The 26,394-nt window shown below is 42.6% G+C and overlaps 1 protein-coding gene across 1 annotated transcript in view; it reads right to left on the bottom strand.

Annotated features, from left to right (window-relative positions):
* The window catches only part of nlk2 (nemo-like kinase, type 2), a 72,925-nt gene extending 51,579 nt beyond the window's left edge, over window positions 1-21,346 (bottom strand). Inside the window, exon 1 of the mRNA XM_046862866.1 lies at window positions 19,510-21,346. Within this exon, the coding sequence (XP_046718822.1) occupies window positions 19,510-19,985 (476 nt within the window). The 5' untranslated portion in view covers window positions 19,986-21,346. The remainder of the gene's footprint in view (window positions 1-19,509) is intronic.
* Between the last annotated feature and the right edge of the window lie 5,048 nt (window positions 21,347-26,394).

A 26,394-nucleotide genomic window follows, 5' to 3' on the forward strand; every position in this document is an offset into this window, starting at 1 on the left:
CGCACAGTATAACCCAAATGCTTAGTGTTTAGAGTCTGTTGCAGAGGTGGTTAAGGCCCTCAACTATGGATCTGAAGGTCAAGTTCAAATCCCAGCACCACCAAGCTGCCACTGTGGGGGCCCCTAAGCAAACACTCTGGATGAAGGTGTCTGCTAAATGCTATAAATGTAGCCCACCCTTCGTGCCAAAAGAGGAAAAGAGTATAATAAACAGATACAGTGAATCTTTAATACTGCATCTATTATTATTATTATGATAATCATTGCTATGCAGACTGAAGTGAAGGTACTGCTCCCAGATGTGGCATAGGTACGCAGAGGAAGTCACGGGATCCATCCCACAATCCTCAGCCCTCAATAACAAGTCTCGCAGAACAAACCCGAAGGCCTTCAGAAATCATTTACAAGGTGACTGCAGATTTGGGTCGTTGACCTAGTTATGTGGAAAATGACACGTGGTGCATTTGACACAAACATGCCCTCAGCGCTTAATTTTAAATAAGGGGGGGGGGGAGTGTGTGTGTGTGTGTGTGTGTGTGTGTGTGTGTGTGTGTGTGTGTGTGTGAGAGATCGGGGGGCTGGTGTGTAAACTTCACCTCATAAAATAGGGAAAAAAGAACTACATTATTCACAAGGGAACGTCGTTGGGGAAGATTTCGGCTCTGCGATGTCCCTTCTCAGGTCTAATCTGTCCATAAAGCAGATTATATGGAGATAAATATAGCGACTGACGCACAGTATAACCCAAATGCTGAGTGTTGTCCCAGTCATAGACCTTACAGTAACTCGAGATCCTCGTCATATCATAAAAATTATGCGATAAAAAAAAATATATATATTTATATTATATATATATATATATATATATATATATATATATATATATATATATATATATATATATATATATATATACACACATATATATATATATATATATATACACATACATATATACATACATACATACATATATATATATATACACATACATATATACATACATACATACATATATATACACATACATACATAGGTTTAGGTTCTTCAAAGTAGGCATCAAGAGAATTGGCATTCTCTTGATGCCTACTTTGAAGAACCTAGAATATGACATATTTTCAGTTGTTTCACACTTTTTGTTATGTATATAATTCCATATAATTCCACATGTGTTAATTCATAGTTTTGATGCCTTCAGTGTGAATCTACAATTTTCATAGTCATGAAAATAAAGAAAACTCTTTGAATGAGAAGGTGTGTCCCAACTTTTGGTCTGTACTATATATATATATATATATATATATATATATATATATATATATATATATATATATAGATAGATAGATAGATAGATAGATAGATAGATAGATAGATAGATAGATAGATAGATAGATAGATAGATAGATAGATAGATAGATAGATAGATAGATAGATAGATAGATAGATAGATAGATAGATAGATAGATAGATAGATACCGTATTTTCCGGACTATAAGCCGCTACTTTTTCCCCACGCTTTGAACCCCGCGTCTTAAACAACGAAGCGGCTAATTTATGGACATTTCCTGGTTTTTTCCCGGTTTCACAAACTTCAAGCCAAAAAACTGAGCCCCATAACATCAGACCAATGAAACTCTTTATATTAAATCAGATGCGCTCCCACTGAATCGGGCCGCACCACATCATAAATATGGATGATGTTCCTCTGACGTTTGACCTGCCGCTCACTCGGACTGTCTACAGGAAATGTGAATCATTCGTCACACTGAAAACAACCGGGCATGAAAACACACTTCACCTGTGTTCTGAGCTGCACGGCATCGGGAGAAAAGCTTCACCGATGGTGATTTTTAACGCACTACGATGCCAAAAGATAAACTCCCGAGAGAAATAGTTGTGAAAGGAAGGAGGAAGACAGTGAACAATGACTTTCTTGGTCTGCTACTGTTTAGATACAAGCCGTGTAACAGACACTGTCTTTCATTAAAGTCTGTGTACAGTTCATTAGTTTCAGTGTAGACACCTGCGGCTTATAGACAGGTGCGGCGTATTTATGTTCAAAATAAAAATCTTTGTCAAATTCAGTGGGTGCGGCTTATATTTGGTGCGTTTAATAGTCCGGAAATTACGGTAGTTTTACACCCGAACTGGTGAATCTTATTATTCTTTAAATTATTGAGCGTTCAACGTGATTATTAATTGCATCAAACCTTTTTTGGCAAATCAGAAGGATCAGATTCACAAAACAAACAGTGCATCAGGTGATCAAGGCTCTGCCCGAGGTCAGCTTCTCACCCGAACAGAATCATTAATCTAAATCCGATTTTCTCCTTTGGGTCCGGATCATAGAGTTTGCTGCGGAAATGATACCAAGTTTCCACGTGTGAAAATGAAGATTTGCTGAGCCAAACTTTGTCTTTATACATTTATTATTGAAACCTTACACTACTATACTTTACTTACTGTAATTTATATAGCATATGCATTGAACAAGTTTCCATAAAAGGAGTTGTTTCCTACTTAAAAATGCCAAAGAGCCATAATGAAGTAAAACCTGGCAAAAAAATAAAATCCCTGTTTTAATGGAAATCACTGCATTTAAATTCACCTCAGAGCAGGTTATGATTAATAAATTATTTATAATAAACGTGATTACAGCCAGCTATAAAAATGATAAACAGCTCGTTTGCAATCAGTCTGATAGTATCGCTAATATTTCAGCAGGAAATGGCAAAATACGACAGATATCCAATATTTTATCTTGTATTTTGAATATTTTTAGGTTGTACATTGGATTTTTTAAAGCGTGAAAAACAAAATGATTCGCTGTATAGGTAAAAAAATATATATATTCATACAAATAATATAAATAAAAAATAAAATACTAAATCCTGAAAAATATATATATATATACGAGCTAATTAATTAATTAATTTTAAAAAAGGCAAAAAAAAAGGGATCATGTTAAAAGAAAAATTCTATGTCAATTTTATTAGCAATTTTACGAATACCATTCGTAGAAATAATTTAATTCTGAGGTAGGATATAAATAGCAGTAGGTCTTTCACAGGTCCTTTGATAAAATGAAGGTTCCTGTCTCGTTCCTCTTTCCGTACCTGCCCTTTCCATCCTGACGCCTCACCTCTGGATGGAGTTCTCTTCGATTAGAAACCAGATGAAGATGGTTCCACAAGAGCAGTCTAAACTCAGCAGGGTTCGGACTGCAGGATGGATTCGGACAGTTTTTTATATATATATATATATATATATATTTAAAGTTCATGATAATCTCAAATGATGGAACTATAATGAAGAGACATTAAGGATGAGAATGCATTCCTTTCCGAGTCTGGTTCCTCTCAAAGTTTCTCATTACCATCTCAGAGAGTCCCCCTCGTTCTATTTATTTTTCATATATTTTCGTATACTATTACATGCTCTATCATCATTGATCACTTTTTCTATTTTTTTATCCCTATTTTCAACTTAAGACAAAAACAAAACCCACGTCCTGATACCCAGAACGGAGAAGGTTCCTGTGCCGGGTGTTACTATAGAAACGATAACGCATTAGAACAAAAGCCCTAATATAAATCTGTCATTTGCAGCTGGAGGGCAATTATAGAAAATTAATCAACACCTTCTGCTTCCGGAACTCAGCTCTTTGGATCTCTAAACTCGGACAGAAAGGTAATAAGAACTGGCCCCTGATGGAAAAACCCCACTCAGAGCTGCGATGAGGACATGGAGACGTGCCCAGACGTTGCCGTGGCGCTGCATGTTGTTAATCTTCACCTGGTTATATAACGAGCGAGCAGGTTAGCGGTAGTTAACCCGTGACACCCACATAAGCGTTTGCTCTGATTCACTTACCGCATGATCGCGGAGAAACAGAGCGCGGCATGAGGGAGAATCACGGAGCTGTAAATATTACTGCAATAAGAGGTGCTTGTTCCAATAATGAGAGAGTGAAGAGAACGAAGAGAGCGAGGGATAATAGACCATTAGCTTATCATCCCTTATTATCTGCCCTGCGCTCTTCTGCTTTCCTCTGCCGAGCAAAGCTCCTAGAAATGCTGATAGATAGATAGATAGATAGATAGATAGATAGATAGATAGATAGATAGATAGATAGATAGATAGATAGATAGATAGATACATAGATAGATAGATAGATAGATAGATAGATAGATACTCTCTTTCTCCTTTTCTTTTCTTTATTTGTCCTTCTATTCTTTCTTTCTTTCTTTCTCCACTGAAATACTGGTCTTTCATTTTCTTTCTTTCTTTGTCACTTTATTCTTTCTTTCTTTTTTTTCTTTGTCCCTCTATTCTTTCTTTTTGTCCCTCTATTCTTTCTTTCTATACTGAAATACTCATCTTTCTTTCTTTCTTTCTCTATTTTTCTTTCTTTCTTTCTTTCTTTCTTTCTTTCTTTCTTTCTCTATTTTTCTTTCTTTCTTTCTTTCTTTCTATTTTTCTTTCTTTCTTTCTTTCTTTCTTTCTTTCTTTCTTTCTTTCTTTCTTTCTTTCTTTCTTTCTTTCTTTCTTTTCTTTTCTCTGCTCCAAAACAACCCCAAACCATTAATCTTCCACCTCCATGTGTGAGTGTGGGGGTGAGGGAGTCTGATCACATCTTCTCTCCCGTTCTTCTTCTTACACAAGTTCTTCTGGTAGAGACAAACATGTCCACATTTCTTGTGTTTTCACCTTTTGCATCAAAGCAAAAGGAACATGCATGTGCTCATAAACCACTGTAAAGCTGCCAAACCACAGTGTGATCGAGTTTGTCATGAAGCCACTTGTAAAGGTACACGTATCAAACTTTCGGTTCGGTACACAATTCATTTTAAGTACGGAAAATAATTAAAATGAGTTCCCTCAGGAACGTATTAAGTAGCGGACCACACGTTTGTTTAGTCTCCGGCTCGCACTTTGAGCACGTTTTATTATTATTTCATTTATTTGTTATTATTACATATTACATTACATAATATTACAACAACAATGCCAGGGGTATAAAAAAGAAAGTCGAGTAGCACAGTGTCACTGTGACGGCTCGCTCCGTACTGGAAATACCATTTATAACGAGCTGTTTTGCAAATGCGTGAAGTCGCAGCCACTCCCTGATTAACGACATTCTTTAGAGTTTTAAAGAAAATCCTGACAATTGCACATATCGAGGGAGTGAATAAATGAAGGATGAACGTAAAATAGGCTCAATTTTAGGTCTTAATTAAAAATTGTTTTTTTTTTTTTTTACATATGTTGGAATGGAAAATCTCCTGCTGCAGAGCTCTGAGCTCAATGCTACTAAACACAATTGGGATGAATGAACCTCACACAAATCTCCACAGAATCGTGGAACATCTTCCAGAAGACTGGACTTTTTTGTTGTTCAGAAACGTTTGCCCATATATTGTCTCTGCTATATTGTAATGTGTGTGTGTTAATTGCGGTGGTATTAGAGGAATAGATGTTTGTACTCGAGCCTGTGGTCAGTACAGGAGTGAGATTGGGATTTCAGGTTCATCCACAAATCTCTCTTACACAGCAGTGCGTCATTAATCCTCTACACATTCCTCATACTTCTCTCTCCACTCTCCTAAATCCTCACTACAGCTACTGTGTGTGTGTGTGTGTGTGTGTGTGTGTGTGTGTGTGTGTGTGTGTGTGTGTGTGTGTGTGTTGCCCCCATGTAAACCCTCACAAATAGGATCAACCATATGGCTAAATCAGAGAGAGGGATTTTCGAGATGGGAAAGGAAAGACACAATGACACTCATCTGAGCTCAAAATGATGAGTAGAGTCAACCGAGTATACAACAGCAGAAACAATGTAAACAACAACCCTAACAACAACCCCAACAACAATGTAAAACAACCTACACATTCATGTAAACAATAGCAACAATGTAAACAAACAGCAATAGCGCAAAACAACCGCAACAACCTCAAAAGCAACAGCAATCCGAACAGCATCAACCTCAACAACGACCTCAACAACAACATAAAACAACCTACACATTCATGTAAACAATAGCACTACCTCAACAGCAGTGTAAACAACAGCAACAACCATCCGAACAGCATCAACAAAGTAAACAGCAACAACCTCAACGACCTCAACAACGACCTCAACAACAACGTGAAGCAACCTAATCATTGTAAACAACAGCAACAATAAAACAAAGAACAACAAGGTAAACAGCCACAACAGTAACCACATAAACAACAGCAAAACAACAATAACCTCAACATCAGAAACAACCTAAATATCCATGTAAACAATAACAAAACAACAACGCTTACAACCGCCATGGCAACAACCTAAACAACAGCAAACAATAATGTGAAAATAAACAGCAACAGCAGCAACTTAAACAGCAACCCGAACTGCATAAACAACAACGGAAACAGCAACAACCTCAGCGTAACAAAACACCTTAAACATCCATGTAAACAACAGCAACAATGTAAGCAAACAGCAACAACATTTACAAAATAAACAGCGACAACGTAAAACAACAGCGTGAACATCATCGCAAACCAATCAGGCGTGATGGACTCATTGCTGAGGGCGTGTGGTTTCTGGGTGATGAGGTCATGGATTTATAGGAAACTGTTACAGCAGTGAACAAATCAAAGAAAAAAAAAAAAAAAACAACTTCCTTTATTTGTGTATAAAGAAACTCCAGCCTGAGACATGTTCCCAAGGGGTTCGAAATCTGTAACATTTACTTAAATTAAATAACCGTTACTGAAACACACAGAGAGATGAAGCGAGACAGAGGGAGAAAGACAGAGAAACACATGGGGAAAGAGAAAGAAAGACACAGACAGAGAGAGAGACAGATATACAGACAGACACAGAAAATGCAGAGAGAAAGAAAAAGAGGGACAGATGAAGAGAAATGGATGGAGAAAGACAGAGAGGGAAATGAAATTGTATGTACAGCAATCATGAGCATGTGTGTGTGTGTGTGTGTGTGTGTGTGTGTGTGTTTTAACACGATGTTGGGTGGTGTTATCAGAAAAGGGGAAGGTGTAGGACACAGATAACGGTTGAGGACTCCACCCTGTCGCTCTGCTCTCTGTAGACTCGCTGTACTCTTCACACTCAGGCCACACAGCTCACTGCCTGAAAACACACGGTTTATGTTCAAAGTTCTCAGAACAGCAGGAAGAGCACAAGCCCAGAGTACAAGCACCTGGTGTAAACACTGGGTATGCGGAACTGGGTATAAATTCTGGGAACAAGACACTGGATATTAGCACGATGTATGACTCCTGTGTATACAAACTGGGTACACACACACACACACACACACACACACACACACACACACACAGTGAGACCTGGACACACACTGGGTATGAGACCTACGCGAGCACACACCGAGTACACGTGCCAAGTATGAGACCTGGGCACACACTGGGTACCAGACCTAAGCGCACACACTGATTTCATGTGCTGAGTATTCGACCTGAGCACACACACTGGGTACCCATGCTAGGTACATGCACTGGGTATAAATCCTGGGCACACAAACTGGGTACACGTGCTGGGTATAAGACCTGTGTACACTTACTTACACACACACACACACACACACACACACACACACACACACACACACACACTCTAATATAAGTCCTCAATATACAAGAGCAATGAGTACAAGCACTATGCATACACAGTTAATACAAGCACTGGACATAAGCACTGGACAAACACTGGACAAACACTGGTTGCTTGACCCATGACCTTTGAAACACTTCCATCAACTCATGCTGACCGAGTTCACAGTTCTGCGCAACCATCTACACACAAAACCCCATCAGTACGAGTTGTGAAGAAAGTTTGGCAGTTGATGGTTTCAGCGCCCCGGCACGGTTCCTCCACTTCTCCATTAATCTAGTTTTTATCACTAGCTAACTGGATATCACGAGCACCGTGTGCAGGAAAGCGTATGCAAAAACACAAAAAAACAGTCCCAATGAACACGTTAATTTAGTTACTTACAAACCTGAAGCATTTCATGAATGATTAACCCAAATTTGTTTTCTTTAATAGCTTTCGGCTGCAGACGATGCAAATGAGCAAATAGCAGCAATCGAGTTAAAGTGAACAGTAACTTGTGCAGTTTGCTACAGATGTGGGTCGCGAGCTCTGACTAGCGCGCTCTCTGACCGTCCGAATAAAGGATGTATTAATGCTGACGTGATTAGACGCCTGCGAGCGGGCCTGGGAGTAAGCAAGCCGCAGTTTGATTGGTTAACGCAACAACTTCAGCCATCATGGAGTTTAAAGTAAAAAAAAAGAAAGCCTGCAGAGCTCACTCATTGTGCTGGTTTTACGATAACGTGATGTGATGGGTAAAATCTGATTGGATGGAACCATATGAACCATTCGTGTATCTGATATCGTTTAGCTTGTTTTTGGTTCAAGGACATTTTCGGAGCTATTTCTTCTATTCTCAGAACGGTAAGGAAATGAATGTGTAAACACAAAAAACATACTACTTTCGGAAAAATTTCATTCATTTCATTCCACAAATAATTAAAAAGAAAAGAAATCATTTTTGCATTCAGGCTCTGAGAGAAAGAAACGCGTCCAACTGAGTGCTCAGTTTGCCACTTCTGAAGGCCAGAATAAATAAATACTCTAGATGCTAGACAGATAATGCTGAGTGTCTGGGGAGCTTTCTGGCTCGAGACGCTTCCAATAACGGCGGCCAGTCGCGTCTGTGGATTCATCTTCATCGCCGGCTAACGCTGCTGAGACAAACACACACGGATCTCAACCAATCACCTCCCGGACTTCACTTTTCACGTTTCCGCTCGCTGGGAGAACCCAGACACTCGACTTCAACGTGCCGAAATGTTTTCAGGGGTTCACCAAAGCATAGGATTAAAACTGAAAACAGGATCGTTACCTACTAAACTAACATCAGATCGCAATTTAATAATAATAATGAGGTCCGTGTGTGTACAAGACACAATCATGACTTTAAAACGGTAAGTGGAGACATGGCCTAGTCTACTCAGGAGTCTTAAAAAATAGTGATCAGTACAACGTATCGAAAAAAACATTAAAATGCGACACAAAAGTTTTATATTTTGACCATTTTTTCGTATCACTATCGTCATTGTAAGATCTAAAAATTGCAAGCCAAACCAGCGTAACAGGGACTGCCTGTACATTACTTTATCAGATCTTCATAGAGCTGACTTTGTGCACAGGGGCATTGTCATGCTGGAACAGGTTTTGGTCTCCTGGAAAAGTCAGGTGTCCCAAAACATTTGTCCATATTGTGTACTATAATATCAAACCAGTGCAGGTTTGAGAGATCTGATTAAATTGCTCGGTCGCGAGTCTGATGCGAGCGCTCTGGCGATGGCCGACTCCCATTTAAAGATCACAGAGAGCCAAGTGTGTGAAATGCTGCCGTTTCCAGTCACAGGTTCAACGCTCGGCCATGAGATCTCTGAGTGATACAAGCCGAGGATCAGGAGGTCTGAGTCAGCGTTTTCTTCACACACATCTGCTTCCACTTTACACTCGCTGTACCATGAGTGTCTAGTGTGTAGTGAGCCTGTAGTGAGACTAGTGAGCCTGTAGTAAGCCTGTAGTGAGCGTGTAGTGAGAGACTAGTGAGTCTGAAATGAATGACTAATGAGCCTGTAGTAAGCCTGTATTGAGTCTGTAGTGAGCATGTACTGAACCTGTAGTGACTCTGTAGTGAACGACTAGTGAGCCTGTAGTGAGAGACCAGTGAGTCTGTAGTGAACAACTAGTGAGTCTGTAGTGAGTCTGTAGTGAGCGTGTACTGAACCTGTAGTGAGCGTGTAGTGAACACTCGCTGTACCATGAGTGTCTAGTGTGTAGTGAGAGACTAGTAAGCGTGTAGTGAGCCTGTAGTGAGACTAGGGAGTGTGTAGTGAGCCTGTAGTGAGAGACTAGTGAGCGACTAGCGAGTGTGTAGTGAGTCTGTAGTGAGCGTGTACTGAACCTGTGGTGAGTCTGTAGTGAACGACTAGTGAGCATGTAGTGAGCCTGTGCCAGCATGAAGATTCCCCTGTGCACAAAGCAGCTCCATGAAGATCTGCTGACATGGGTAAGAAGATGTGGAAGATCTCCTACTATAAAGCTCCAACTCTATTTAATATGTTGAATGTGAATGCTGACTGCACCCCAGGCCTCCTCACCTCACCTACATCAGTACCTGACTTTACTAACACCCTTGTAACTGAAGGAAACACACAAATCTCCACAAAAGGTAGTGGAACGTCTTCTCAGAAAAGTGGAGGTTAATATAAACGCAATAATAAGGCATGATGGCAGCATGATGGTGATGATAAATAATTAATCTGAACCCATCAGTGTTTAAAAGGTGTTTTGTAATCCACATCAGTATATGGTTAAGGCATGAAGGAAGCTGATGTGGCGCTGATGCGGTCGCTGCATCGGATCTGAGCAGGACACGTGGAACCCTGACGTGGGCAAGAAGGAGCGGCCGCAGCTGGCTCTTCTGAAAGGAGCACAAATAGGACTGGCTTGGCTCAAGGCGTGCTCCTCATTTCTGCTTTGAATAGGTGGCAAATCATCCAGACACAAGGCCAGACATATTCAAATTCCATTGTTAAAATAAGCAGCGCGCTGCCAGATACGCTTACGGCATCCAAATCCGGCATATTCCCCTAAAACCCTGAGAAACAAGTTTCTCCATGAGGACACGCGACTCATGAGCTTCTCCTGAAACTGGGCCACACTTCCTTCATTATCCTCCAAAACCTGCATCGCACTCATGTCTGATTACATCACACACAGTGGAAAGAGAAGAAAGGAAGGAAGGAAGGAAGGAAGAAAGGAAGAAAAGAGCGAGCACATGTGTCTAAGGGGTGAGAGAGAGAGTGTGTGTGTGTGTGTGTGTGTATGTGTGTGTAAAAGGAGAGTGTGTGGCGAGTGTGTGTGTGTGTGCACGAGTATGTAATAAGCGAGAGTGTGGAGTGTAAGTCTAACACACTGACCCTTTCCCAACACACATACACGCGCACACACACAGAACTGCTGAGCGAGAGTGAGAGAGAGCGTGAGAGAGAGAGAGAGAGAGAGAGAGAGAGAGAGAGAGAAAGTGTATTCGATAGAAACTGTGGAAAAAAAACAATAGAGCAAAAGGAGAAAAAATAAGTCTGTCATTTTTCCCTCTCTTCTGTTAGCAGAAGCTCCAACCTCAGACGAGGAGGCGGTGTTCAGTGTAACCTTAAGAGCCATCTCACACACACACACACACACACACACACACACACACACACATATATACAGAAACACACACACACACACAAATGCACGAAGGCACACGGAGACACAAAGGGACACACACCCACGAATGCACGTACGCACATCTTTCTCTCTCCTGTCTGTCTCTGTCCATCTCTCTCTCTCTCTCTCTCTCTCTCTCTCTCAATGTCTCCCCGCCACTTCAAAGGTTAGCCGTCGCTCTACTTTTGCTGTGGATCTGCCAAATACACGGCCTCTCAAGAACTGCTTCTGTGGTTTTACACGCACACACACACACACACACACACACTTTAGAAGCCTCTCATCCTCCACCACGCTGCATCAAACCCAGCAGAGGTGCAACCTCATGTAAAAGCTTAGAGGAGAAGTGATGATGTTCTATAATTGTACACACACAATCAGTGAGAGATAATGGACTATTGTGAACAATGCCGTTTGGAATGTTAGAACAAAAAAAGGAGAACAAAAGCAGAGTGTGTGTGTGTGTGTGTGTGTGTGTGTGTGTGTGAGAGAGACATAATTCAGAGGTGCAGGTGGGAATCATTTTTAACCACAGCACACAGCACCTCTATTACACTGAATACAAGTACTGAGTATCGAACTCTTATTACTGATTACTGAGAAGGAGTACCAAAAACGAGTACAGGGACCAATTAGTACCAAGAAGAACTACCACAGAACAAGTACCTACAACAAGTATCAAAAGCAACGAGTACAAAGTACAGAACAACTTGTATCAAGAACAGAGATCGCCAAGGGCAAGTGGTACCGAGAAAACCAAAAAGTACCAAGGGTATCTAATATTCAGAACAAAGAGTACCCAGAGGAACTTGTACTGAGAACGACTAGTTCCAAAAACAAAAGGTATCGGGAAAAGAGTGTACCAGAGCAACGAGTACCAAGAACAGAGTACCAAAAGCAATGAGAGCAAAGGGGACCATGAAGAGAGAGCACCGAGAGCAAAAAGTACCCCTAAGCAGGAAGACGTTTCTCTCTCAATGTTCACCTGAAGGCAAAAGTTCATGCTCCAGCATCCAGACATCAAACACTAGTTTGAAAAAGAACCACACGTCAAGAAAAGTCAGGTGGCCAAATACATTCGTCTCTATACAGTACATAATTTCCTCTTATATACTCCAAGTACTCTAGATCGCTGATTGGCTGTTTGTTTACTAAGCCCCGCCCACCTCTTCTAACAGCTTCCAGAGTCACTAACGGCAAAAAAATGAGTCTCAAACAAACTTCTGATAAGTTAAAAAAGATTGACTTGTGGTGTGGAATTTGATCCGGAGCTGAGCTTCGTGTAATGAGGGTGTAAACACGTGCCGGTCGTGTGGGTCACGTGATCGGAGATCCAGACGGAGATACGGTTATCAGGTGTGGTCTTCTCATGCAGCTGTAGGAAGATCTGGAGAAGGAGGTTGAGCTCGGCTAGCGTACGGTAACGCTAATATGACGAAGGGTAAGAATGGAAAAGCTAATGCAAGCCGTATATTAGATCCAAGTCTCTCTCACACACACACACACACACACACACACACACACACACACACACACACACACGTTTTCCAGAAACCTGCATCTATACCATATCTTCCACTAGGATGTAAGCTCCGCCCACTTCACAATCCTTTCAGATAGATGGTAAAAAAGTAAACGTGTGCCTTTAAACTTCCACTGGAGTAAAAATACAAAAGTTTTTGCCTTCAAATGTGCTTAAGAATCCAAACTACTATGATTTATTATAACTCTAATGTTCCTATGATCATTTTTATCATAAGACTCTTCACTTAATCACCTCAGTTTATGTGTAAAGACTCGAATGTGACTCTCAGCACACTGATCTATTAATAGAATGATATTAATGACTCAAACACTGATTGATTTCTATTACAATGATCATGAGCCCAAAACTTCTTTAATAAAACGTGTAAATGAGGTCACGTGTGTTGTGTCGAGTTCGAGTCTGGAGTTTCTTTATCATTTATTCCTCTCTAAATGTTCTGCTTGATGTTGAACTGATGGTGAACTGTATGTTGATGATCAGTAGATGCACCAAGCGCCGATCAGAACACGTGTAAAACAGAGCGAGCGCTCGATCCTGAATGGTGACTCGCTGCGTGTTTCACCAGTTACGTTTTTATCCTCATAAATATAAAGGAACGACTGATTTCATAAAATGTAGTCGAGTAAAAAAAAAATTTTACTTTGAAATGTAGACGTTCAAAGTAAAAGTCTCCGAAATGGAAACACTGAAAGTACTTAAATTATTGGGGACACCAAACGGTTTCCACAAACCTGGAGGCACACAAGTGTATAAAATGTCTTTAGATGATGGAGCGTTGGATTGGATTTTTCCATCCACTTGAACTAGGAGACCCAAAGCTGTTCCATCATGACGAAAAGTTCACAGTGTGAGCGCCATGAAGATCTGCTTGAAATGGGATGGAAGTGTGTGGAAGATCTTCTGCTGTAGAGCTTTATTAATGATACATGATGAATATGAACTTTACTAAAACCCTAGAAGCTGAATTCCATGAATCTCCACAAAAATCTTGTGGAACATCTTCCCAGAAAGCTTATTGTAACAAAAGGAGAACAAATATGGACTGAGATGCTCAGAATTAAAAAAAAGAAGCAGAAGAAACAAACCGAACTTATGAAAATGTATAGCGTTTTTTAAGATTTGACTCTCATCTCAGACACTTTGTTAAAAAAGCAATGAAAGTTATTTATAGAAAAAACTGCAAATGAAACACCTGGTAGAAATGCAACCTAAAATAATGAGTCCTCCTCCTTCCCTTGTTCTAATATCAGTCGAATCTCGTTTTTTGGAAACGGGAGAAGAACCGAGTGAGTTTTTCCACTTTTGTTACTTTCGGGTTCTTTCTTCATGATGGTGATGTCTGGGAGCTGACGTGGTTCCTCACGCTTCAGTTCGAGAAGCAAAGAGTCGTATAATTTCCCGTCTGCCACACCTGAAATGCACGTCGTGTATAAACGCCATCCAGTTCCTGCCAGAGGTCACAAATCAATGATCCGACAGAGGAACGTGAACGAGGTGTACGCCATCCGAGTCCTGGGTCTCCACATGTATGTAAAACCTGTGGCGTTCTAGAGGCGCATTAGCGATGCAAATCAAAGTGGTTCTGGAATTGAATTTCAACCCGATCCACCCGGACGAGACCGAGTGCGCGAGATCTCTCGCTGATTTACTCCACCTTCCACGGCTGCACGCATGAGCAGAGCGCTCGCTACACTCTTCACACGCTCTCCAAAACCCACGCTCAGCAAATTACACCCGGGCCGACCTCGCTTTAATTCTCCTTTCACACTCGGTTACTTTCCCTCCGCAGCCCTGCTGCATAAGTGCACCGAAGCTCCCTATTTGTCGAGACGTGTCGAAAAGCATCAGAAGGAGCAGCACTAACAGTTACTCATGCTGCGAGACGAGCCGCTTCGTCCAAAACCGGAAATCCCCACTTCATCGCACTTTCAGTAAATGCTATATATAGTTCTGAGTCTCGCATTAAGCTCTCAGTCCGATCTAATGGAACTCTGGCATGGTGGGGGGTAATGACATCTAAACATCAAGACAAACGATATCACAAGATGCTTTTGTTTGAGATAGAAGGTCCAGGTACGTTTGTTTTTGTCTTGTTTTAGATTCATAATTAAGAAACTAATTGTGAATTATGATGCCTTTGTTCCTTTTTCTTTAATTTCATATTTAAAGCTGAGAAGAAAAAAAAATCATTCTTTTCTCTATTCGTTTAATCACATAAAATGGAGCAATAATTTTAATCTCACAATTCTGATCATCCTAAAGTGCACTTTTTCAATTCAACACCCAACCCAAAATCCAGACTAAAATCCAATCCAGCGTCCCAATCTAACCTCCAGTCCAACATCCAATCTACCATCCAGTCCAACATCCATTCGAAATTCCTATCCACCATCCAATCTAACATCCACTCTTAATTCCAATCCAACATCAAATCTAGCATCCAATCCACCATCCCGTCCAATATCCGGTCTACCATCCGGCCTGTTATCAGTCTGAAATACCAAACCAACATCCAGTCCAACATCCAATCTAACATCCAATCTAACATCCAGGGTTAGATTGATAGATAGAGGGTAGGATGGAGGGTAGGATGGGCGCTGAGATGGAAATATTGGGCACTTCAGGTCATTGATCAGATTTGTTTGTGAGAGATTTAAATGATTTCTACACTCTGTAAGGACTAAATGTGGAATAAATCATGCATCCAATGAAAAAGCGACTTCCCCAGACGCTGAAACCTATTGAGGTATTAATATAAGTGAAAGTTGTTGTAAACAGGGAAGCCACTCTGGTGCTTCTTCCCCTGAAATAATACATCACTTGTGCTTCAGGGCAGGCAGACAAAAACACCACACAAACCTCGCGTTAACTGGTGATCGTTAGCGGTTACCTGATATTTGGGTGCGAGACGTTCAACTTTTTCCACTTTTGGCTCTGACATTTCGAACAGACAAAACCAGTAGCATGCCCCAGTGACATTTTATTTTTTTTGCTCCATGCTAACCCTAATCGAAAGAAGGATTGAACCAAATGCTCCACATCCACTTTATGTAAAACAGCAAAACGTTTGTCGCAATTCAGTGATTTTTCTCCAAATATTACCACTTTAATCTCTTATTGCTACGACTTTATACTCAAAATATTTAACGTATTCCCGTAATTGACCTTATTCCCGTATTTTATTTTTTTACCAGAGTTACAAATATATTATATATCTAAAACTGCTGTATAAGAGTATTATTGGTCTCATCTTTGGCCTACGGTAGCTCAAATTTAAATGTACGAATACATTTCAGGATGCAGGTGTAGCGAGGACCCTCCCATTTCCTCGCCTAACCGACTAAACCTGTCGAGGAAGCCCCGGATGGGTCTCGCTCTTCTGCCTGGTATCTCTGGACGGGCTAAAAATACACGGGCAGAGAACAGGGGGGCGATCACGAGTGGACAATGAGCAGCAGGAAGCGATTTGGAGAAAATGTCAGTGTAAGATTCTTGTAGCTAAAGGCGAGCAGGGTGAGGCTGGAATGGACAGAAGCTCAGCGGCCTCTCTGCGTGTCTCCTCTTGCGGATGAGTCGGATCTGAATGGCTTTATTTCTCGAGACTGACGACTCTGGGTTACTGAAAACACGGTTCGCTCAGGCGCTGGCTTTTCGGGCATCTCTGACTCATTGGAACTGAGTCAGAGCTGGAAGGCACCGAAGCCGTCTTCCAAAAATAAACGCACTGTGCACATTCGACGTCATTCGGGGCTATTTTTGAACGGGGTACACGTCATTTATAAGGTTCGAACCTCAAAGAAGGGGCGGGGCTTCTTGTGGGACCTTTAATTATCCAAGAAATAGAACATTCTTTCGGATATGGCTCAGGTTAGCATTTCATTGAGAAGGAAACGTTTTTTGAGAGCAAACCTGTTTGAGCTCAAGCTAAAGCTCGAGCGATTTCTCAGGGGTCCGCATCGCCACATGCGGATTTCCCTGGTGTAACACACCTGAATAACTTGCTAATTAACAGATGAGCCAAAGCATGCACGCGGACACGGAGGGAACAAAAAACTAGCGCACACTTCGAAAAAAGTCATAATAAAAGTACAGTCCGATAGTTGCTGGTTTTCTGCACACGATCCAAGTCACAACCACATCTGCAAGAGGATGTTTTATCAAACGGCTCTCTTCCTCCTGGAAGTCTGCAAGCGTAAAAGCCTTCATACCATCAGTGTCTAAATAAAACGTCCTCCTGAATGCACTGAAGCTCCATTGGAGAGAAGAACCAGGCCAAGAACTAGGAGCTAGCTCCTCTGTTCCGGTCAGGACCAATATTCCTCCCCATGCCTTAGAGAAGCTTGGATGGAGATGGTCATCAGACGTTAAAGTAATATTGGTATCTCAGGGTTCTATAAATAGTTCCCTGGCACTGAATGTTTCTAACAGAACGTCCTTTGTATGCACGTGAAATGAATATGTGCACCAGCATTTTAACCAAGTCATGAGATCGTTTTACTCCTGTACATATTTACTTCCTCTTTTTATATACAAAGTTAGAGGCACACGATTGTACTGGACGCCTTTGGATTGAACTAGGAGATCCAAACCTGTGGTTCCAGCATGACAATGTTCCTTAGCTCCATTACATTAAGATCTGCTTTCCATAGGTTGGAGTGGAAGATCTCCTGCTATAGAGCCTTGTGGATGAATGGATCTCACTCAAATCTCCTCATAATCTAGTTCATCTTTCCAGAAGAGTGCAGCAGATCCCAGAAGGACCAAATGTAGAATGGGATGTTCAAAAAAAAGCAATTATTTTTCTCCAACATATGGCTGGAAACGTCATGTATCCCATGGTCACCACCGGTCTATGACAAACGACCGCAGCTAAGCAAATCCAGTTATCCGCTAAATAGGTGCAAGCTCACCTGCTGAGAACAGACAGCACACAGTCGAACAGTTAGCAACAGCTCACAGAGATACATGAGAGACTACGTCTGCGGGAAGTTCTGCTAGTTTGTGTCTGTATTAGTGTACTTAGCCAATCAACTTTCTTTTTTTTCAGCTGCGAAATCAGGATTCCGACTGAGTAACGTGATACATTGTGTCCAATTCGCTAGCTAAAAAACGTGCGATTTGCTCCAGCTTGGAAAATAATGAAAAAAATATTAATAAAATCACACAACCACCAAAAGCACCACCCTGAGGTAAAGGTCTCGCCCCCGCATCGCGCTCCTGTGTGCCTGGACCGCGTCCCGTCTCCATCGTAAAGCCACTTTGGATAAAAGCGTCTGGCAAATGAACAGACGCAAATGGAATGTAAATGGATATCACACAAGGTCAACTGTGGTCAAGAAAGAAAGCTTCCACGTGGAGATCAAAGCCATGTCCAAACTAAAAAAAACAAAAAACATTTTTGCCTTCTGGCCACACCGAGATGCCGCTTTTTAAAAACTTTATATAAAGGGGATAAATCAGAAAACAGCGTTTTCACAGTCCATACTGCGACGTGAAAACGGCGTTTTCAGATTTATCCACTTTCGAGGCTTTCGAAAACAACAAAATTTTTAGCCGTTACCGCCACGATTCAAAGTGCCAAAAAGTAAATAAACAGCAAGAGGAAATGACGCTGGTCTAAGCGCCTTATGATTTGCTCACGTGCGGTACAGGGACATGCGCTTTTTTCCCCCCCAGACGTTTCGGTGTGGATGAGCAACTTTTAGAAAATTAATAAAAACTGAAATGGGGCACGGCCCACCGATTGGCTGATTAAACCGGAACTAAACTTGGCGGGAAAAAAACAGTGCGGTTGGTGACCACTTTGCTGACCCCATTTTGAATCTTCAGACTGACTATTTTACTCAAGGTTTCTATCCCTGGGTTATTGATCGGAAGGTCGGAGGTTAAAGCCCCTAGGATCACCAGCTACCACTCTTGAGCCCTTGAGAAAGGTCCTTAACCCTCTGGGGGGTGCTGTACCATGGCTGACCCTGCACTCAGACTCTAACTTCTGAACAAGTTGGGATATGCGATGAAAATGATGATTTCACTGTGAGACAAATAACGGCTATTCTATTCTACTTAAATATCTGGTGAACATTGCAGTTCCTATGTTCTTTAAATTAGAAAATCATGTCATGCACCATAAACCTGAACAGAGCAGGTACAATGCAATAGATCTTCACAGCAAGTCCACAGCATGCACACAAAGATCATTACAGGAGATTTCTGTCAAGATTTTCTCGAAGTGCCACTCAATCAGCCATATTTGCACCAACCGCTCTGTATTTCGTCGGGTGAATAGGGCGAGTTCAGGGTCTTGAAAATTGGTTGGAGCTGATGTGGCTGATTGAAGGAACTGAGGAACACTGAACTTTAAATCTCCAAGTTTCCACTATAGCTCCCTTGATCTGTCATTACTCCAGCCTTGGAAGTTTCTGAATTCTGAGGAACAGACCAAGAAGGCAGGATCTGATGTGGTCACCTTTGCTAGGCTTGGGTGTCCAAGACTAGATCTTCCTGACTGACTAACTTTGCTGATGACACAAGGAGAACTCATTTTGCTGCACCTGTTCTCTATCTTCAACTTCATTCATTCCACCTCAGAAGCATGAAGCAACCCCGACCCAAACAACAAAAATAGCTGAAAACTCACCAGACCACGCCGAATGCCCCGTATCCGATAGGCCGATCGGGCTCGATGTCCAGCTGCTGCTGCAGATGGTGTTGATGGTGGTGATGGTGCGCCTTGATGGCTGCAGCCTGCACCTGAGCGGGCGCCGCAGCCGCAGCCGGACCGGGAGCCTGTCCGGGTGCAGGCGACGGAAAGTAGGGTTGCTGTTGCTGCTGCTGGCTCGGGTTGAGCATGATGGCGGCGGACGCGTGTTGCTGCTGAACGGGATGGACTGCGGCGGCCGAACCCGGAGCTGGATGCTGCTGCTGCTGCTGTTGAAGATGGTGCTGTCCGGCATGGTGGTGGTGCTGGTGGTGGATCTGGTGTGGAGGGGGCAGGTGTGCCAGCTGGTGGTGGTGGTGCGGATGGTGGGCCGCTGACGCCACCGCCGAAGCGCTTCCTCCGTACGCCGCCATCATTTTGGCCGCGTTAGCGGCCGTGGTCCCGCATAGAGCCATGTGCACTCTGGGACAGCCTGGAAGTGTGCAGAAGGATGTCGGGAAAGCAAGAAAACAAAACTTTGGCTGGAAACCTCACAGGTCAAGAAGATGAAAGAAGCAGCAGCAGCTGGTGGTAGGAGAGGGGAGAAGGGGATGAGGGGGGTGTAGGTCAAGCCGTCATGGATCTTGGATTTAGGAAAAAACGAGGCAAGATGTCATATCAGCACGAGTGATCGGGTCACTCCCATTTCTTTGGCCAGCTCTTTCTATCTTAAAAGATCTGACCTACGTCTGAGAAGATCCTTCTCTCACCAGGCATTCAACTAAAAAGTATGAAAGAAAGAAAGCCCAACTAAATAAAAACAAAATAAAAAAAAAATGTTTGATGTGATGGAAAAAAAAGAAATTCCCTCTCCCCCCGTGGTGGATGATCCAGTGCGCGGCCTTAGATCTCCGGCATGGTGGAGGTGGGAAGCACCTGGCCTCGCATCTGCTCCACCTTCGGCTTTAGTTCCCTCTCCTGCAGCGTGAAAGGGGGAAACCGACCGATGTGTGTCAGCGTGAGAAACGCCGCGCTCATCTTTCACACCCCACGGCTCGCCATGTCGGCTGATCCACGCACCGAGGCCGCGTCCACCGCCGGGACTGCATGCGGGGCTTCGCTCGGGCACCAAGTTTATTTTACGCACCGATGGAAAGTCGACCGAATTCCCTCCATATATGCAAAAAATCCTCGCGTGGATCTATAATAGGTGTTGAATTAATTTATTTTTTTAATCACCAATACGGACGTGTGTGTGTGTGTGTGTGTGTGTGTGTGTGTATTCTCGCGCGCAGTAAAGGAAACAATCCCGACAAATCGGAAGTGCCAAAGATACTATGTATCCAAAATCCCCATGACGGTGATCAAACACAATCCTTTTCCTGGAAGGAGATGAAGGAAATGAAAGAAGAAAGCAACAATTTCCCCGCAAGGAAGCAGTCAACTTATTTTCCCCATCGATTCCTATGAGTGTGTGTGTATATTTATATATTTATATATTTATATTTATGCGTGGTTTTGCCTCCAATGCGGCGTCGGATGTTATTGTATCCAAGTGCGCAAATAAAAATAATAATAATAAAAACGCGCATCCAGGAAATAGACCAGCAGAAGCCCACCAAAAAAAAAAACACCCCAATCCAATGCTGCTGCAGGGACAAAACAAGCAGTCAGTGTCCTCCTCGGCTCACCCTCTAGCCGGATGGTGCCTCCAGGACCTAAAGGCACACACTCCAAAATGATCTCGTTTCCAGATCCTAACTTGTTCCCTACCCTCGTGCACTAAACATCTTATCTCCAGGAAGGACCTTCATGCGCTTCATCGAGTGCACTCGGTGCAAACAACGCCACCTTCCGATATTCGGCCTGCCGCGGACGCAGGAACGCCTTCCTCCTACCTGTGATTGAAGAGCGTTCCAACCAATCACAGAGCGAGTTTCGCGTTTTATTGGATTCCTCCATCCAATCAGGTGTTGGTAAAAAAAAAGAAAAATCCCCACACGCGCGTTACGGAAACTGACGCCATGGCGGCTCTGGGGATGGAGACCACGTTCTGGAGAGAACCTGCGGAAACTCGAGCCCGAATGGCGCACCGGAGGAGCGGCGGTTGCGCGCGGACCAATAGGCGGCCGCCACTCGGAGCGCGTTTTTCCGGGTTGGAGTGATTGCCACGACTCGCTGACCAATTACTCCTCAAATCACTCGGACGAGCAGAAGGTTATAGGAAAAGGGCGGCCAAGTTTGTGTGATCATGATTCATGCAAAAAAATAAATGAAATGAAATCATAATCAAAACCTGACCGCTTATTTCGTCCTCTAAGAGTGAATTATTGCATAAAAACCCAAAACACATATTTGCATATGCATCAGGTGGCGTCCAATAAAATTGAGTCTATTAGAAAATACAACTTTTTAAACATTTCTTTCCTACATAATATAGTTTTCATCAAATATGGTTTATTAATTAAGTGTGTTGAAACCCAGAGTCCAGCTGTTGGTGACTGTCGAAAGTACAGACATAAATAACAGTTTATAGACACGACTTATAGACGACAGAGTATAAACAATAATACAATTATTACAAGAAAAATTTTTTGTATAACGTTTAAGGGCCGTGCTCAGGGGCCCGACATTGTCAGGTAGGTTTCGGGATTTGAACTCATGACCTTCTGATTAGATATCAACACCTTAACGGCTGAGCTTCAACCTCGACGTGTAATGAAGCTGAAGAAGTGATTCACGTTATGAGGACAAACTGACCACCGTAACGATTTTTTTTTTGAGGTACATCCATTATTCCTGCAAAAGTATTAGGACACCTTTTTGATGTATATGAAGCATATGATGCTTTTGAATGCAGGAGCATGAAGATGTGCTCTTTATTTGAACGAGGAGACACAAACGTGTTCCAGCAGGATGAAGCCCAAAGCCAGCTTCATGAAGATTATGCTTCACATGGATTAAAGTGGAAGATCTCCCACTATAGAGCTCAGACTGCACCCGGGGTCTCCTCATCTCACCTCCATCAGAACACCTTTGTAGCTGAATGGATCCCACATTTCCTTTTCCATTTAGCTGCATTGCTTCACACTCGTATTTATTGTAAACGTGTTTTCCCTCTATGAACGCATGCTTTCTATCAATACACTGCTTATAATGTCTTTATAATATCATTTCTTTTCCATGAGCTTTGAACTAATATCATTCCCTTAAACACTGTAATGTCATGGATTTTTGAACATCACAGATGCTGCACTTTTCAGGAAATTGTGTTGAAGCAGCACCAGCTCTCTCTCTCTCTCTCTCTCTCTCTCTCTCTCTCTCTCTCTCTCTCTCTCTCTCTCTCTCTCTCTCTCTCTCTCTCTCTCTCTCTCTCTCTCTCTCTCTCTCTCTCTCTGTCTCTCTCTCTCTCTCTCTCTCTCTCTCTCTCTCTCTCTCTCTCTCTCTCTCTCCTCTCTCTCTCTCTCTCTCTCTCTCGCTTTCTCTCTCTCTCCCTCTCTTTCTCTCTCTCTCTCTCTCCCTCCCTCTCTCTCTCTCCCTCTCTTTCTCTCTCTCTCTCTCTCTCTCCTCTCTCTCTCTTCTCTCTCTCTCTCTCTCTCTCTCTCTCTCTCTCTCTCTATTTCTCTGTCTGTCTGTCTGTCTCTCTCTCTCTCTCTCTCTCTCTCTCTCTCTGTGAAGTCAATCCAAGGTGAACCAGTCAACATGGAATATTCCAGGAAAGGTTGGAAGCTCTGGGTTTCTCATTAAGAACTGCCCTTGATTAAAACAAAAGCAATTAATCCCCTGGTCAGGTTTAAAATAAGTCTGTCCTCCTTCAAGCGCAGCCCCGATTCTGACGGATGAGTGCGACATGTCCCACATCGGGAGTTCATTTAGACATTGATATTACTGAGAAGAGGAGCGCTTACAGCGGCTTTTTGCTCTGGAAGGAAGATGGGGGTGCGGTGTGGTGTTGGTGTGTGTGTGTGGGGGATAATTACTTTTTTTCCTTTTAGACCTCATGACTGAAAATTACAGTTTATGCCAAGCTCAGAGTGCAGCCACAGATCAATACTGCAGAAAGAAGTTCTATCAAGTGACCTGCACCATTAACCTGCACACAGTTTTTGAACGTCCTGTTCCACACTGTCTCCATTCGCTCTTAGAGAGTGGAGATTTGTGTGAGCTTTATTTAGCCACAATGGTGTCAGGATCCCGTCAGCATTTCAGTTCATGATGTTCAGTAGAGTGGAGATCAGAGCTCTGTAGCAGGAGATCTTCCACTCCATCCCATGGAAACCATCTTTTACAAAGCTGGCTTTGTGCACAGGGGCATCGTCATGCTGGAACAGGTCTCCTTCGCTCGCCTAGTTCAAGTAAATAGAACATTACATGCTACAACATCCAAAGATGTGCCATAAAACGCAGATTGGAGAAGAAGCACATGGAGAAGTTGGGTGTCCGAATACTTTTGCCCGTAGGAAAAAGAATTACGGTGCAATCATGTATTCATCCACCTTCACCTTCAAATGTGGAGGACACAAGATCTTTAGGGGTTCCGTAGAAGCGATCGATATCTTGGTCCTCATCAAGACACTTTTTTGTGTCTCCTAGTTCAAGTGAAGTTTCATCCACAAGTCAGGTGTCCCAATACTTCCATCCATTTAGTGTATTTGACATCGATACCACAGACGCCAGTTATTCGTCTAAACGTCTGTTTTTTTTCTTAATATCCAGAAGATGAGGACTGGAGACTAAATGTGGAATCGGATGCACAGAAACATCTGATGGCCCCAAACTATTGCCTTCTAGTGCAAGTCTGACTGTGTGAAGGTTTTTGTGCTTTTTCGAACTAAACACTCGACGTGTAGGTTAAACTCGGAGATTATAAAAATGTAGAAGCGCCGCTGTGCGCTTTTCTTAAAATAACCCGTTACAAAAATAACTTTCCTTCGCCGTAATAAGGAGCACGCGGAGATCCAGCTGTGCGGTGCAGCTGCAGCGTTTCTAATGCATAACTGAAGCAAACGCTTTTATTGGACAGAGAAACAAAATGGATATTTTTTTTTTTCTTCACTTTTTGCACTAGTCCACATTTGGTCCTATAATAAGTTCCACTCTTCTGGGAAGATGTTCCACCAGATTTAATGGAGATTTGTGTGAAGATTCATTCAGCCTCAGGGTGTTAGTGGACTGATGTAGATGAGGTGAGGAGGCCTGGAATGGGGCGAAGTCCACAGGAGCCAAATCCGGCGAGTAGGGTGGGTACAGAAGTGAGATCATGTGGATCGTTCTCTGATGATCATCAAGCACGAGTTTGAGCTCGTCGAAGGTCTTCCTGAACTCTCGACGTTTTCCAGCGACGTTCTTACCTTCAAATTTCGTGTAACTCCTCAACAGACTTGGCTTCATCGTCAGCATCACCAATGTCATGGCCACAACACTGTTATTAGTGAAACTACAAAAGTCAACCTTCAATCCATTAAATATCTTGTGACACAAACAACCTTTTAACCAGAAACGTTGCGTTACTGAAAAAACGATCGAGGTTCTGCAATATCACACTGCTCTATGAAATATTTACTCCAAACCTCCTCGACTTTCAGCTGTATACTATTAAACCTTGGAAAAAGAAGAACAGACATCCCTTTTTTCAGGTCTTGTTATGAGATAAAATTATCAGAATTTTCTCTATCACCAATATACTGTATAATGGACAACAGCGACATCTAGTGGTAACAAACTGCATGGCTGAATATGGTGGTTTCCAATCTGCTCTGAACTATTTGAGGCTGCTGTTTTAGCAGCAGATCCTTTAGGGCATGTAAGATGTGAGATGAAGCCTCCATGGTTTTGACTTGTTTGTCGAGGAAGTCCTACCTAGTCCTGCAGCTTGTGTGTTCTCCATCTGCAGGGAATCTGTTGGCGTTTTACAAAAACAGTCTTAAACCTTTTTTGATACCACCTTGTACGTGGTTCTTCACTAAGTTTGAGACGCACAACTGGACAGGAGGTCTTCAGCTGCATGAAATTCTAGGAGATCCAAACCTGTTCCAGCATGAAAACACAAGCCATGTGCACAAACCCCGCCAAGATCAGTGTCCCATGTGTGGCAATTGTGTGGAAGATCTCCTGCTGTACACCTCTGAAGCTCTAGTGGAACAGCTTTCTAGAAGACTAGAGGATATCATAACAGAAAATGTGAATTGGACTGTTCGAACACACGCAAGTCTGAGTCAGGTGTCCACAGGTGTCCCTTTAGTGTATGAATCAGGTGTGTGTGTGTGTGTGTGTGTCCTACAAGCGTAACATGAACACGTTTGGGGGCAGGGGGACGACAAAACAAACAAAACATCAGACTCAGCATTTTTTTTTTTTATTTTCATCGTTTATTAGCAGTGACGTAGATCGTTGAAACGGAACGCTGCCCTCCTCTTCATTACCGCAGGAGGGAATGCAGACGGAGCAACACGCAAAAAAAAAAAAGAAAAAAGAAACATTAATTCGACTTTTTCTTTTTTTTTTTTTAACAGTCAAAACATGGCACAACTCAAACGGTGTTGCAGAGAAAGGAGCCGTGTGGAAGAGAAGGAGAGAGAAAAGGAGAGAGAGAGAGAAAAGGAGAGAGCGAGAGAAGCACAGGGTTTGTTTGTCATTTATGTACGGCGCAGGCGGCGAGGCCTGGACTTAGGAGTAAGAACGTTCTCGACACGGTGCAGGGTTGAGCGGTTTCGATGAAGACGAATACACATGCTCAGATGTACAGGCACATGGACCGACGGATGCGAACGAACGTGACGATCGTCATAGAAAAAAAACGTATACGCCGACGTAGAAACGGGTTCCGACGTACAGAAGAAACAGTCGTAGTTTCAGATGATCTCTCCCTCGCTCTAACACTTTCTT

Source organism: Silurus meridionalis, chromosome 12 (genome assembly GCF_014805685.1).
Source record: "Silurus meridionalis isolate SWU-2019-XX chromosome 12, ASM1480568v1, whole genome shotgun sequence".
NCBI classification, from domain to species: Eukaryota; Metazoa; Chordata; class Actinopteri; order Siluriformes; family Siluridae; genus Silurus; species Silurus meridionalis.